The 15252-nt window shown below is 44.8% G+C and overlaps 1 protein-coding gene across 6 annotated transcripts in view; it reads right to left on the reverse strand.

The window, feature by feature from the left end:
• The window catches only part of REEP1 (receptor accessory protein 1), a 54421-nt gene that overhangs the window by 16823 nt on the left and 22346 nt on the right, over positions 1 to 15252 (reverse strand). For 5 of the 6 annotated variants that reach the window (XM_065735926.1, XM_065735932.1, XM_065735928.1 and 2 more), the window contains exons 3-6: positions 13288 to 13364; positions 11305 to 11425; positions 9593 to 9706; positions 3212 to 3262 (exon numbers count right to left, since the gene is read on the reverse strand). In XM_065735926.1, coding sequence (XP_065591998.1) covers positions 3212 to 3262; positions 9593 to 9706; positions 11305 to 11425; positions 13288 to 13364 — 363 coding nt within the window. The remainder of the gene's footprint in view (positions 1 to 3211; positions 3263 to 9592; positions 9707 to 11304; positions 11426 to 13287; positions 13365 to 15252) is intronic. The other variant, XM_065735927.1, reaches the window with a different exon arrangement.

Raw genomic sequence — 15252 nt, forward strand, 5'->3', positions numbered from 1 at the left:
CATTGCATTTCAAACGTTTCCTTCACCCTGGGTCATTGAAGTCCATTAGGACAATAGGGAAAGAAAAGAACCACCTGCTTCAGTAACCTAGAGAGGACATGAACGAGTGTTAAAAGCATCATTTGACTGTCTTTGCTCCTCCTCTTGGAGTGGCTCTGTGCACTAAATGTGATCATTCGAAATGGTGATGGAGAGCATCTCTGATTCTTCAGTGCAGTCATCTGAACTCGGAACAGCCTTGACCACATTTGAAGCAGGAAGAGGACGTAGCAACTTTCTGCTAGTACTTTTCTTCACTAATATCTTTGACATGCTCCTGTTTCAGAAATGCATTTAAATGGTCTACATCAAAATAACTTCCTTTTGGAGTTAATCCTCTATGATGATATTCCTCCAGCAGCTCTCAGTCACACTGAGAATTTTCAGAGTGCAGAACATTCAGAATTTTATTGTGATAAAAAGTTATTCTTAAGCAAAATAATTAGACCAGTCTTTTCTTCATGCAACTGAAGGAAGAAATAAACTCCACACCATTTGTATGCCTTTTTAGACTAGCTCTCAGTCAAGGGACAAAACACACTCTGTGTCTGTCCCCTAGTGAGCTGGGAATGATACACTGATGCATTAAGTTACCTAAAAGTACTGATTCACCAGCATCACTTCAGAAATTTCACAAGCAGAATAATGGGAGATCGGTGCTTCCACCCTGTATAAATTCCTTAGCATTGTAATCAGACACAGCATAAGGTGCTTAAAACCTAAGTTGCTGTGGCAACTTTCAGTCTCTACATTCAAGAAAACTGCTAGATCAGCAATTTCCCAACTTCTCTTGTATGAAAAGCTTTAGGCTGAAAAATCCTCTAGGATTCAGACTTCCAAAGGGTATCAGTTCAGCCACCGACAGGCTGCTCATCCTGGACTACAGCACTTTTCTGCATCAGCAAGAACCAGAAAGCACGTGGCAATAACTCCTTCACTGCTGCTCCAAAACATCATCAGTAGAAACACACATCACTAAGTAAAGTAACACTGAGCTGTCTTTTGCAGGGCAGTCACCTGGTGGAGCCAGCCACGAAGCCACAGCAGGATTCTCCTCATTTTACTGAATGTTTGGTGTCTTAACATCTCCCTATGCATGCTCTGTTTGCACCTTGATCAAGGCAGTCTCAAACATCAGCAGACTGCAGGGATGTATGGACTGAGCAGTCCTGCAGAGCTGGTGATGGGGGTTGGAACTTCATGATCCTTGAGTTCCCTTCCAACCCAAACCATTCTATGGCTCTTCAAATTCCTGCACTTCCACCCAATCCTCAGTGCTGATTAACACAAGACACCCTACCCTGGAGTCTGCCTACAACATTAGGCAAGAGTTCATTAGCAAGAGCTCGTTATGAGCAATCAGACCACTAGCTAATGCTTTGCTGTTGTAGAACAACTGGGCAAGCAAAGCTGGGGGCATAGCAACTGATAAGCTTCTGTAACACGAGTGCTGTATTCCTCTTGCACCACCAGCTCAAATGTCAACAGAACTCAAGCTTTTAACATCCTCCCAGCTGCTTTGCTCAGCCAGCTAACCCAAATACCATTTCATTCCACAGAGTGATTTCTGTATGTGGATACGAGTCAGATTAGAGACGAGATTCACGTGTCAGACCAACCAGGCAGGGAAGATGACACTGATGCACTTTTGCACTGAAAAAATAAGATATGCTAATTTTTTGAATTTTTACTTGATTTTTTTTGCATTCTAACCTGTGATATAATGGCACAGAGTGACCTAAAGCCCCAGAGAGAACTTTAAAACAAGGGCCTGATCTATGCCTCTTATCATGTGTTTTCTCAGGGAAGGAGCAGAGAAGGGCCAGACTGGAACAGGGCTCAGTGGTAGTGACACAACAAAAGACAAATACTAAAAAGCACGTGGCAACATCACCTCCTGGTGAAGAACATTAACCCAGTGTTAACAGCCCAAGTCACAAACACTGACCCAAACAATATAGCTTGGCACGATCAGAATCTTGAAGTCAGTATCATGACAGATACTCTAAAAGGCACTGCAACAGAATTACTTTGCCTCTCTTTAGTTCATCTCTGCATTCACACTTGAAATATAAGTTTTAAGAGGGAGGCTAGCTTAAGAGTTTGGAAAAACTGAGTCATGGATGAGTGTACATACAGTGGAATCGTTCATAAAAATTCTTCCACATACACAGGTGGCTTTACATCATATCTAGGAAAATAAAGTTAGGAACATAATCTTAAAATCTGCCATTTATATAACAGTCTCATTTAGTATAATCTAAATATAAACAAACAACAGTGTCTGGATTTCATCATACCTTCAGTTAGACAATCTGAAAGAATTCTGTAAGGCATTATTTAGGCTTCAGAACATCTTTAATAACTAGAAACTGCATTTTGCAGCTGAAACTGTAACAGCACAGTGACATGACACAAATCAGGAACCAAAACCTGTCAAGTTGTGTAAGAGAAGCTTTGTGTTAATGCAGGATGGCACCTTCTGGCCTTTTGCTTTCAGGATCAGTAGTTAATGGGCAGGCAAGGGAACACTAAGTCACACTCACCACACTTCCAGCACAATACTAAACCTGTTAATTTTCTCCTTTCTCTTTGCTGTGACTCCTGTTACACAGTAGCAGACATGTCTGCATGCATATTACAGCTGCCACCCTACAGATATGTGCTGTCAGGGGTAGTGCATACTCCCAGGGCATCAGTCATTGCTACGGTGTCAGCAGGATTGTCCCAACCACACCTGTCACAAAATGCTTGCAGAAATCCATCTTCACCTTTGAGCCAAGTCCTGGTCTCTCCAGCTCCACTGCAAGCCCAACCATTCTAATGGGATCACAGCAGTGGGAGCAAGGCTCTCTTTATCCATTAGTGAAAAAACAAAAGCAAACACAGCAGCTTGGCCAACATAGAAGCAACAACCTGAGTTAGATGGTTTTTCTGCATTCAGAGCTCTCTGCCTGGCTGCTGGAGTCTCAACTGCCAGCAGAGGACTTGGAAGGCATTTTGCTGGTGAGATCAAGGAGAGGCTTTTAAAGCTCAGCATGTAGGATCTACCTACTGGAAGCACAGCAGACAGCATCTGGCCTGAGACCAATCTCAGCTGAAAGCAGTTCAAACTAGTCTTACAGGGAGGCAGATGTTAGTCAGGCGTTAGCAGGAGCATTCAGCAGATTACCTGCCCCTTTTTCTGGTCCAAATACAAGTGTAAATGAAGTAGTTGAGAGACCTAGCAAGGGAAAAAAAGAGCCAATGTGGCAACAAACATAAAAGCTTTGAGAATAAGGTCGGTTTGAAGCATAAGTAATCAAGGTGAGACACGAGCGTGACACTGGGCACTGATGTACAGGGACTTGCACACACATAAAAAGCAGGGGCACCCACCTGTGAGCTACAACTTTGAATGTAGATTCTCCCTTCCTCAGCTCTCCCAGAGAGATGGAGAAAACACTCCATAACCCCAGCTGACAGGGTGTTACCTAGCAAGTGTGTTTAAAGAGTTAAGCAAAGTATAAACACAACTGGCTGCCACTCTCTGCACTTCACAGATGCTTCCCACTGGAGAGACCCCCAGTGCCTGGCTACCTCTGTAACACAGACAGTCATTAGGAACAGAGTGCATTATATGACTAACTTATGACGAGGTCAGGGATGCTCAGGAGTCCTTTTAGTCCTAGTGATTAACCAGGGTTAGAAGTAGGCTAACACTGGGGAATTACAACAAGAGTGTTTGCATGAAGAAGCTAACAGGGGCTGCCTGCAGAAGGCCCTGGTAAGAGCAAAACCCCTGGCTCTGTGGGCTGAGCAGAGGCCTGAATGAAGACAGCAGTTGCTTCTGCCATTTTCAAACCACATGAATGCAGCTATTTAACAAACAGTATCTTTATGGCTTGCGTGCCACGTCTGCCTGGGAAGAGTTATACAGTTTGGAGAGGTCAGACAGTACTGAAGACTCAAAGGGAAATCAGCTGATGTCAACGTTGACAGTGGAAACTTAATTTCACCCACCCTTTTTGTTTGTGCAGTCCATTTCCTCTCCTGGGAACAGTATGAAATTGTCTGTTCCAGCCCAGCCTCTCGGGGTATGTTTATTGTTTGGTTCTGCTGTCCTGGGCATTCACTGGCTATTGTCTCCTTCTTGAGACATCAATGCAAGAGCCAAGGAGATGAAAAAAAAAAACCAAAAAAAAAACAGAACCAGATGATTGGATTGTAACTCTGCAGCAGTGACAGCATTTTATTGATCTGGAGGAAAATCAGTTTTTTGAGTCTTCAGAGTGAAAAATGCATTACACCATGACAGATACCATCCATGAAACAGTGATTAGTGGCACCATATGTTTCAAGAAGGCCTTGTATTGCTCCTGTTTGTAGGGATAATACAGCTCAAACCAAGAGAATGCTGGCTTCGGATCCCAACTGGAGATCCTTTAAGGGATGCTACGTACAAAAGGAGTGTGCTCAGCCCTTCTGAGATAACAAGGATAGGTCCACTCCTGACTTCTGCAGCTCTTGGCCGTAAAAGAACAAGGCACACGGTATGACTGTTACAGATGCAGCACTAAGCATTCTGGACAGAACTGTCCTGTGATGCATTTGGTAAGCAAAGAAACACTTTCCCTGCAATGTTGTCATTACAAAGATGCTTAATCATTTCTCTTATAAAGAAGGATGCTCCCCACCACCCTCTTTCCCAGTTGAAGTAAAAGCATAGGTCTCCACTGCCATGCCACAAAAGGCACTCTCTCTACAGAAGTCTGGACTCCAAACATTAATAGCTATCGATCATCATGGGAAATCAGAGAGCTAAATGCTCCTGACTTCTGGGCAGCTGCTCTGGCTACACCAGCCAAGTACTAGAAATGAAAGAAAAGATGCTGTTTGACTAGAGAGGATAAAATCCAAGCGACCATCACTGTTTCTACTCCTGGCTCAAAACCCAGCAAAAACTGGGAGACTTTCCAATAAATTTACTGCACTCAGGGAACCTAAACCAGCAGTGCTGCAGCCCCTACAGGGTGATGAGCCCAGAGGGAACGGAAGCAAAGCTGCCAGACCTGTCAGGTGGTTTTGAGCTGAAGCAGCTTGGGATCTCCTGATGCAGCAGTTAATGAGGTAGAGGTGAGTACTGAATGCTTTCCACCTTCATCTGCATGTCTTGCCTTTTTAACAGATATCTAGAATGACTGCTAGCTCTAGCAGCACTGCAAGCCATATTTCCCCACGCATGAAAGATTCCTGGACTGTTTCTCAGACTTATTAGGCACAAATGTCTTTTCATTGACACCAGTCATGCGTGCCTGCACCCTCCACCTCATTTATCATCTCCTGCCAAGGCTGTGTGCCCACTGCCAGCAGTGTGCTCTGCCCCCCACTCCCTTTCCTGAAGGCAAGCTGCACCTAGAGGCACACAGCAGGCACAGCACCAGCTGATGTGCAAACAGAAGGGCCAAGGAAAGTGTGTTGTTAGAAATCTTGGGTCTGTGATGGTCTGATGACTGCAGGAGGTTTTCTGAAGCTCTCTGCTTTGAACAACAGAGTTGAGACTGCAGCTTGGGGCAGTTAAGTAGTTGGGAGCAGGATTTGTTTTGTGGTAAACTGATCTGTCTGGCTGAACTGTTTTATCCAGGATGAGGAATAAGAGAACAGGATCTGGCAAACAAGGAAGCTTGAAGAAGAATGGGAGAGGTTAAAAGCTGGGGAGAGTGTGAAACTGGTGATGGAAGGGCTATGGAGACAGAGGAGGCAGTGACAGAGCACAGCAGGCTCCTGAGAAGGGAAGGAAGGAGAGTTTGCACCTGGGGACAGGGCAAGGCAGCAGGTGATGGGAAGCTCGGGGTGACAGGTGGAAGATGAGCAAGTGTTGCTATGGGTGTGCCAGCAGAGGCTGGTGCTGCCTCCATGCCATCAGTACCACATCTCAGCTGCTCACATCAGAAACCTGAGTACTGCCAATGAAAAGCTTGTTTGTGCCCAGGCCTCCATCTGATGGCTCTGCTGCCCAGCCAAAGCCTTGCACCTGCCCCACTGCCTGTGTCCCATAACAGCCCTGCTGCTGCCCTGTTTCTGCAGTGACAGCAGAGGGAAGGAGAGCCACTCAGACCCAAAAGCAGGCTCCTTTTCTGCTTCTCTTCTGCTGCTGCAAGCTAAGTCAGAAAGGAGGTGATCAGTGCCTAGGGCTCCTTGGGACAGGGAATGGCTCAACTAGGTGGAACAAAAAACATGCAAAGAGCAGCAGGATTTACTGCTTGGTCATCTAATCCCACCACTTAGCACTGACCCACTTGAAGTCACAGTGTGTGACAGATGACCAACCAATGAGGTCAGGATTACAGAGCCCCAAATGAGATTATACTCTTTAGAGGGGATGCAGGCTGCTGGGGGTAGGGAAAGGATCTGTGCTGAGCACTTACCAGGGGTAATAAACCCAGCTATCTAATGCTCTGTCTGCTTAGAGAGCATCAAAAATAGACTCTACTCAGAGGGAGAAAACACCCAAATGAGCCAGCTGAGCAGGCTCAGGGTACTTGGGACACTGACAGCTCCTCAGCCTGTAAAATGAACTGGCACAGGTTTGTGCCAAACATTAGCACAACTGTGGCTTCAAAACAAAACAGAGCAGGGGAGGGGAGCAGGAGGAGGGGGGAGAGATGCCTGCACTTGGCTAAGACTGTTATTTAAAATACAAAGGGGAAAAGGGCCAAGAGATCAGAGATAAGGAAGGTGTGTGGCTTGCAGCTTCTTAGCCTGTGAGAAATGTATAAGTAGCAGCCTGTCAGACACAAAGCATAATCAGGGTGCCAGCAACACTGTGCTGTTTGTGGATTAGGAAGAAAAATAAGGAAACTATAGGCTTCATACAGAGATCTTATCACCAAAGAGAAGAGATCATGATGGATGTGGACCACTGGGAGCACGAGATGAGTTACCATAGGACAAAGACAGGCGAGGATAGGGTTGTGCACAGCAGGAAACATATTTCCAAGTACAGAAGCCTTTAGATTGAAGCTCATTTACTGAAAATGAAAACTTGTAACCCAGCATCTTGCTGTTTTGCCAGCAGAAGGTTCCCACTGCAATGTCCGAGGGTCCATTTCTTAATAGGAAAGCATTTTCTCCCCTTTCTTTAAACCAAGTGGGGAAGGAAATAAGAGAGAGCCTCCCATCCACTTGCAAATAAAAGCCCCATTTTCCATGGGAACTGCAGGTGCTCAATAGCTAGCTCTAAATACACAGTCACCTCTGTAGGTTGCAATTTTAACACGACCTGTTAAAGGCTGAAACCCAATGAGCCCCTACAGAGCTCACTTTCCAACCTACACTCGACACTTTGCACAGGCGAGCCCTTAAAAGCTGGCACAGGGAAAGTGAGATAGGGCTCCAAACTATTCTCTTTCCTATTCCCTGGAAGCTTTCCTCTGAGAACAGCACTGCAGTTTTGTTTGGCATCTGTCAGTTCAAAGTGCTTTCTAGATAAATAATCACTTAAACTTCACTCACACAGGTTAATCTGCCTCTGTTATACCTCCTCATCAAGTGTGCCAGTATGGGTGGTGACATACACTTAACAGCAGCTGAAAATCACAGCAACAGAAGCTATCACCATCATTCACCTCCTGGACATCATTCCTTCTGCAGCAGGGAGAGCTAACTGGGAACACATCCACACTTGAGCCACCACACCTCACATGCTGAATACTGGAGGCACAGCAGCTCAGCACTTCTGCACTGGAACACATCAGGCTGAAAATCACAATCACAGCCATTCAACCCTCCCCTGCCCAAAACTTCAATCTGAGAAGGGCAGGGACAGAAACTTCCTCAACCACTCCTAACCACTGTACCGTGAAGAGGTACAGCTATTAAGGGTGTGGCCCCACGAGCAGCACAGCTAAGCTATCTTCTGTCCACAACTAAGAAGGGAAGATCTTATTTTTATCTCCTCCAGCCATACCCCTCATGATGCAGTTTGGTCCCTCCCATTGTGCTGCCTCCAGCACTCATGGAACACACTTGTAGACTCGTCCACTTGGTAAGAAAAATGGTAGTGCCTTTCTTTCTCTTTATGAATTAGCATTAAGATGGATTAGAGCTAATGTGAAGAGAGTTAGACTGGCAGACGTGCCATACAGTGATACCACAGAAGTCACAGCATATGTTGACCTCTTCCAGCAATGAAAGTGAAGCTTCATTATCTGAAACAAAGCGGTATTTTCCATGTACCCTGGAGGGTCTTCTCCATTCTGCCTGCCTTTCTGCTGCCACTGGAGCTGTACTTCAAGACACTGATAATCTTAAGAGTGATGTAACAGAAGAACTGAGCCAGGCTGACAGCCATAGTTTGCCCAATGCTTGGCTGGGAAACAGGAGGCAATTTTTGGCCTTTTTTTGGAACAGCTTTTGTGTATCCTTTTCATTCTGTGTGTATATGACACATCTCAGGGGCTCACACTTACGTAACATCATCAATGCCACATGCTTAATAGCCTATACCATATTTGGCCTCCCAAGAATGAATTATTCATTTTTACAGGAGATAAGGCTAGGATATGCTAAATGATGTGCCCAGGGTGATGTTGAAAAGCATTTGGCAGAGGAAAATAATTTCCTTCAACTCCCATTCACACATTTTTCCTAATGCCAGCATCCATCTCATACACTTCCGTTGCCCTTCTGCAAGAAGCACTGCATTTGGCTGCATGAAAGCTGCATTTTCTAGACAAGTCTTGCACCAAAACACAAGAGTACAGTTGCTATGCACATCTATCCTAAGCCGTGGTAATCCATTGCCAGAGAGCAGAACCACAATATCCAGTTATCAAGTCCTTGCAGCTTTCACACAAAGAAAAGAGATAACAGCTATATTCTGTTCCTGGCTCTAAGCCACGAATGCAGTTCAGGACACACCTCCTCACGAGACCACTCCTCCAACATTTACTCATTCTCCAAAAGCAACTAAAGTCCCTTCCCATTCACTCTTACATAAGCATGTCCCCTGAGAATGACACACCAGGTATGTTATGTGTACATCTGTCAGACCAATTTTTAGCCTTCCTGAACAGTCACAGCTACTTTCTGGTAGCATCTCAACTAGAGGTCACTAGACTTCTCAAGAATACAGCATAACAAATGATAAGCTGGGCCTTTCAATTCACCAGCAAGGTACTGACAAAAAACTACTTCCCAGATAGGATGCTGTGTTCGTGCTAGCATCGTTCACACTCCCACTTTGACAGGGAAATCAAAGAGTGTGGGCAGTGATGAACAGCACTGTGAATGTTGTCACCTGTCACGTAAATGCCATGTAAAATTAAAACAAATAAATAAACAGAGGCCTGAAGCAGACCCTGTTTTTCAACCTGCATTTACAACCTCTTGTAGGTTCACTAAGCACATTTAGTGTCTTCATCCCAAAAGGCACATGGGTGAATGGGAGGCATAATGAAAACCAGTGGGAGAATCCCTACCCCCTAGTACGTCTCCCCCTCCACACCGTGGCTGTAGCTGGCAGTGGGTACAGATGAGATGCTAATGCCACCATCCTGACCCCCACCTTTACCTTGGAAGCTGCCATGACAGCTGCTGTGGCCGCGACGTTCAGGCCCCGCTTCCCAAAGTGCACAAGGGCATCGTAGCTCCGGTCCTTCGCCTGGACGAGGCAGTCATCGATCTCCTGTCACAGCAGATAACAAAATAAAATCAAAGCACAAGAGTGACAAGTTCAGAGTGCTCCCAGCCTCAAACTCTTGGCAGAATTAAGTCATCTTTGTGGAAGCAGACATGCTCCTTTTCTCCAACCCTGGCTGTGGAGAAGTTCACAGTCAACATTTGCAAATAGGAAAGATTTGCAGTGGAGCAGTAACTTCCATTTCAGCCTTTGGTATCTCTTTATTCTGTGAACAGAAGATTTGAGATCCAAAGTTGGAACATACTTGCACAGAGCAAACACCATCATAGATTCTGGAAGCAAGACAGACACATCTACCTAGAAAAGATGTGTCAGAAGCTATTGGCAATCTATGGACTCCAAAGACAAACTGGACTGCTGCATAGTGAGAAAGAAATAGCAGTATGATGCTGTCCAGCTGCAGCAATACTGCCCTGGGTCCAGTAATGGTCCTCTCAGAAGTATCTGAGGTATCTGTGCACATCACTGCAGAGTCCATCTCCAAAATGTCCACGGAACTGGTAGGCCTAGAGGGCCTGGATTTTAACGTTGCCCAATATGCAGGGAAAGTTCCTGTCCTTGTGCTCCTTTCCCCCAAGACGCAGAGGTCTACACGATAATGGATGACAATAACTTTCAGTGGTTAGCTACTGGACCTACTGGGTTAGTAGGAGATGGAGACTGCAAGAAGGTGTTGTTTTCTCAGTGATTCCTTCCCTCATTCCTAGTAGGTGGCAACCCAAAATGCACGAGCACTACTTGTGAGAACCATAAGCAGAATTTCCCAGGAAACAAAAAGGGAACTGATCTTCGCTGTCCCTTCTGGACAGGGCTGAGACACAATTGTTCATACACTGTCTGTGGCTTAAACAAAGATCTTTCACTGCCATGGCTGGCAATGTGGGAAACAGTTATTCACTTCTTAGTAGCTTGTATGTTGATATGTGACTGATAGCTATTCTTAGCCCATGTATTCATACGAGCCAGATGGATCTGCCTGACAATGTCCCATTCACAGCCACTGTAGTCTCCTAGGCAGGCAAATGATTCAAGCTGTAATGTCTCCTCTGAAATTAACATCATGAATTTCAGCAGGACACTTCTCAGCCCAGGACCTCAACATGCTACGTGTCTTCAGCATTCTGTACCTCTTCCAGTCAGGCAAGTGCTTGCTACACCCCTTTCAGACAGGTTGGACTATTTATCTCATTGTTGCACAGAGCTGGGTACAAAGTTAAGGAGCCCTGGCTGCCAGACCATGTTTCTCCAATCATTACACCCAGCCGTAACACAGCACAGCTATATTCAGCTCATACATGCAAAACAGATCTGGAGGTATTATTATCCCCCTCCCTCCCAGCTTCTCAAGTGCACAAAGATGAGCTAATAGACATGAGTGAGCTGAACAGATGCCAGTATTTAGAAAAACAACCATCACAAAAAAAAAGAAAAAAAAAAAAGCAACCAAAAACATCAATCAAAAAGAGGTGATCAATTGACAAAGGAAGAAAATAAGCAAATCCCACTCCTCCAATGAAAACAAGTGATATGAAGACCAGAGCAAACACACTGTAGATCTGTTGCACCCAGGCACCCGTGATTACCTTTTCTTTTGAAGACAGTGTTGGGTGAACAAATTTCCTGTACAGCAGGCTGGAGCCTTTTGTGTATGGAGACAGCAGCCAAGCTACAAAAGCTATTTTGAGTTCATAGTAGAATGGAAACCTAGAAGAAAAAGAGCTGTTAATATCTACTCCCAGTTTGATGACTGCTCTTGATTAGAGATGCTCAGCACACTGTCCTTTTCAGTTCAAGGCAGTTTCTGTTTACCAAAGAATCCAAAGACCAAAAGACATTAACTTACCTTCACACTCATTGCAACTATGCATGTGTAAATCTTTACTCAGGTATCACAGCTGTTATTTAATGGTCTGGAAGAGACTCTGTTGTGTGATAAGAGGAGCTGTCTGCACACAATGAGCACAAACGCTGCCTTAATTGCATTCACTGTCCTTATGAGCAAACAGCAAACCAGCAGGATCAGTATTTCATCAGTATATTTATGCATCTTTCATCTCCTTGCCTTTCTGCCCTGGTTTCAGCTAGAATAGAGTTAATTGTCTTCAAAATAGCTGGTATGGTGCCATTTTGGATATACGATGAAAATACTGCTATTAGCATACCAACATTTTAGTTGTTGCTGAGCAGTTCTTACACTGAGCCAAGCGCTCTTCTGCTTCTCTTTTCTGCTGACCCAAACTGACCAAAGAAATATTTTGTATCATATGACATAATGCTCAGCAATTAAACTGCAAGTGATGGTTACTCGGGGACTCACTGCACTGTGCATCACTTGGGCATTTTTATTCTTTTCATCCTTTTTCCTCTTTTTTTCTCATTAAATAGCTCTTGTCTCAACCCATACGTTTCCACACTTTTACCTTTTCTGATTCCCCCTTGGCTGTCACCAAGCCAGCTGGGCTGTTCAGCACTTAGGTCTGACCCAGAGGGCCTCTGAGATGCTCTGCTGTGAGCACAAACCTGGCAAATTGATCTTCCACCTCACTGAGGCTCTCCACAACATACTTGATTTCACAGGCGCTGTGAAATGACAAGCCCTCTGCCATTCCTACAGGGAGATCCAAATAGCACATCCTCCAAGAGAAAACCCCTCCAGATGAGGACAGTGGAGGTAGATCTGCATGCACATCAGATAAAGAGACAAAAATGTCTTTTATCTCCTCTTCAGCAGACTGGACATGCTGCCAAATACCCTGACTCCCTTTGTCTGGAGGACTTACTAGAGGCATGCAATGTAATGAGGTGAGGGCCATGCTCTATGGTTGAACCCTCAGTCTGAAGTCTATCAATCTCACTGGTTTTCACTTGTTTAGAAGAAGCCATAATAAAATGGGCAGCAAAACAAGCATTTCCAAACTTGAGCCTTCAAATGTAAAGAATTGCATCTGATGATTGGGCATTCGTGCACTCAAACCCTGACAGCTTGCCAGGAATCCTTCCACTGGCACCTACAGTTTGGACTGTCACAGTCCTCCCTCAGACTGTAACTCCAGCCCACCCAGGAAGGAACAGGCAAGATGTCTGAAGAAACATGACCCAGGCAGCAACCTAGAATCCAAGTCCTGTGCTTCAGGGCAGTTTCTGCCTGATCCACAGTCAGTGTAGTTGTAGCAGGACACAAACTATCTAAGACTAGAAGTGTGCCTGTAGCTAAAGATACTATTTTTATGTGACAATCTCTGCAAGAATACAAATCAGATACTGGATGTGCATCCGACAGACACGCATCTGACAGAGCCCTGCTCCTTGCAGGCAGGGGACAGAGACTGCTGTGGTGATTTCTTACTGAGATACCACCGAGCAGTTCTACTCTCTCCCTCTTCCTTTTCCTATGACAGCACAGAGAAAGGATGCATGGCTCCTCCAGACTAAACATCTCTATGCACCTGAAGGTGCTAATCCTATACTAAAGAGACGATGCACACTTGGCCCCTATTTTTTCCCTTACAAATCTTTGGATTTTGTTCCCATTTCAGTTCAAAGATCTGTTCCCAATTGGTGCTCACCAGCAAAGAAAGATATCCGTGAACGTCTCTGCTGTTGTGAAGAGCGCAAATATTATCCAGTACATCATCCACTTGACCTGGTAGAAGAAAGCAGTAACTTTCAGAAACAGTCATTTTCCCCAAGAGCTCAAATCATCTCATACAGGCACACATGCAGAGACTCTTGTAGAAAAAAAGGCTTTCCCCACTTACATATTTAACAGTCAGTAAGGACTTGAAGATACCAGGGCTCTCCCCACCTCAGCACATAGCAGATTTCCACACAAACCCTCAGGAAGGAAGGATTTAGGGTGTGGATGGAATTGCAATTAAGACAAAACGTACTCACATAATATATATAGGCAGAAGAAACAAACCATGAAGAGGCAGACAGGTAATGTGCAATGTGCAGTGACCTGGGCTCAGGAACTGAGCTGAATAAGCGTACATCAGGTGAGCAGTGCTGCCTGCCCACATACACACCCTGAGCCTACTGCAGGGATAAGGGCACTACCTTAAATTCCCTTCTGAGGGCTTAAGTGAGTGCATTTTACTTCACACTGGTGGCAAAAGCACATGCTGTGCTTTGCTGTGTTCATCTAATGAAACGCCATTGTGGGGCGGATTTATGAATGTTCTCCTTTGAGGTGACAGTGATGGGAGAAGTCTCACGGGGAACTTGGACATGGTTAGGGAAACTGTAGTGCCTCAAGTAATTCAAGAATCCGTGGGTTTTTAATCACTGATCAGTAAATGTAATTAAAAGGCACAGCTAAGCCATTCTGATGTATGTGGTATTGGTCCTTCTTGGGCTGAAGAGAAATAACATCACCTGCCTCCTGCCTCCAACACTTCCACTAATGTTTATCAAGCACTGAGGAATCACTTACAAGCACTGAAGATGAGGAAGAAACTTTTTTCTCTCTCCCCAATGACAAATTGTAAAACCAAAGGCTGAGTCTCACCAGCTCCAGCCTCTCCCCTGATACAGTGGGGCCATAGCCTGTAGTGCTCCTCCATCTGCCCACAAGTACCAAAATTATCCCCTGAGCACCAGACACCCAGCTGTGTTCCCCCAGCACTTAGATTTGTTTTTATATTTAGTGTAAAGTGCCATTGCTGAAGGCATGGGAGGATTGCCTTCCTGAAGCAGCTCCTGCCAGAGTTTTTACATAACTGCAGCTCCCTCAGAGCCTCACTGCTAGCACAGTTGTGTCAGTTAGACATTACTGCTAGCAAAACCTTTAAACACTAACCAAGATCTGGCGGGAATGAGCCTCAATCAGCCTAAAACAACATTTATCAAAATGACTATTACCAAGAAGAACAACAATAAACTACGGTGATATAATTTTAGACCAGCACATGAAGGTTTGTGCTGTGTCAGTGTAAACAACTTGAATCTTTTATTTATTTATTTATTTATGGTAATCAAACTCCTAACCACCATGTCTCCACAACTGGAGTGTTATGTTGAAAAACAATGTTAAGTGCAGAGCAGGTCTTCGACCAGCTGTTCCCACATTTGGGTCATGACCCCACATCTGATGCAAGTCCCTCTTTTGCAACAGAATTTCTAATAGGAATTGAAGAATCAACAGCAACAAAAAAATACAGAAAAAACAATGAAGTGCGGGTTCTGATGGGGATACTACAACACACCTCAGCATTTCCAAGCAAAGGGTGGGAAACCTTGAGAATCAGCACAGCAGTGTGAGGGCTGCAAGGATGTTTTGCCTTAAGGACCTGATGTGTTCTGTAACACTTTTGATTCTCAAAATATCCACAACCATTAACTGATGGAGGTGATAGAAAGGAAAAAATATAAGCAGCCACTGTGAGCCCATTTGAGCTTGCTCTAAGGACTTAATAGGATAGTCATCAAGGCTGCAACCCAGAGGAGAAAACGGCCTTGATATCCTTGAGATCTTGAGAGGATTGATGAGTCAAGATCAGGAGGCTGAGCTGGGTTCAGCAAACTTAATG

The sequence above is a fragment of the Cyrtonyx montezumae genome, unplaced genomic scaffold, assembly GCF_038088225.1.
Source record: "Cyrtonyx montezumae isolate F1298 unplaced genomic scaffold, pur_monq_1.0 scaffold_2, whole genome shotgun sequence".
Classification (NCBI taxonomy): Eukaryota; Metazoa; Chordata; class Aves; order Galliformes; family Odontophoridae; genus Cyrtonyx; species Cyrtonyx montezumae.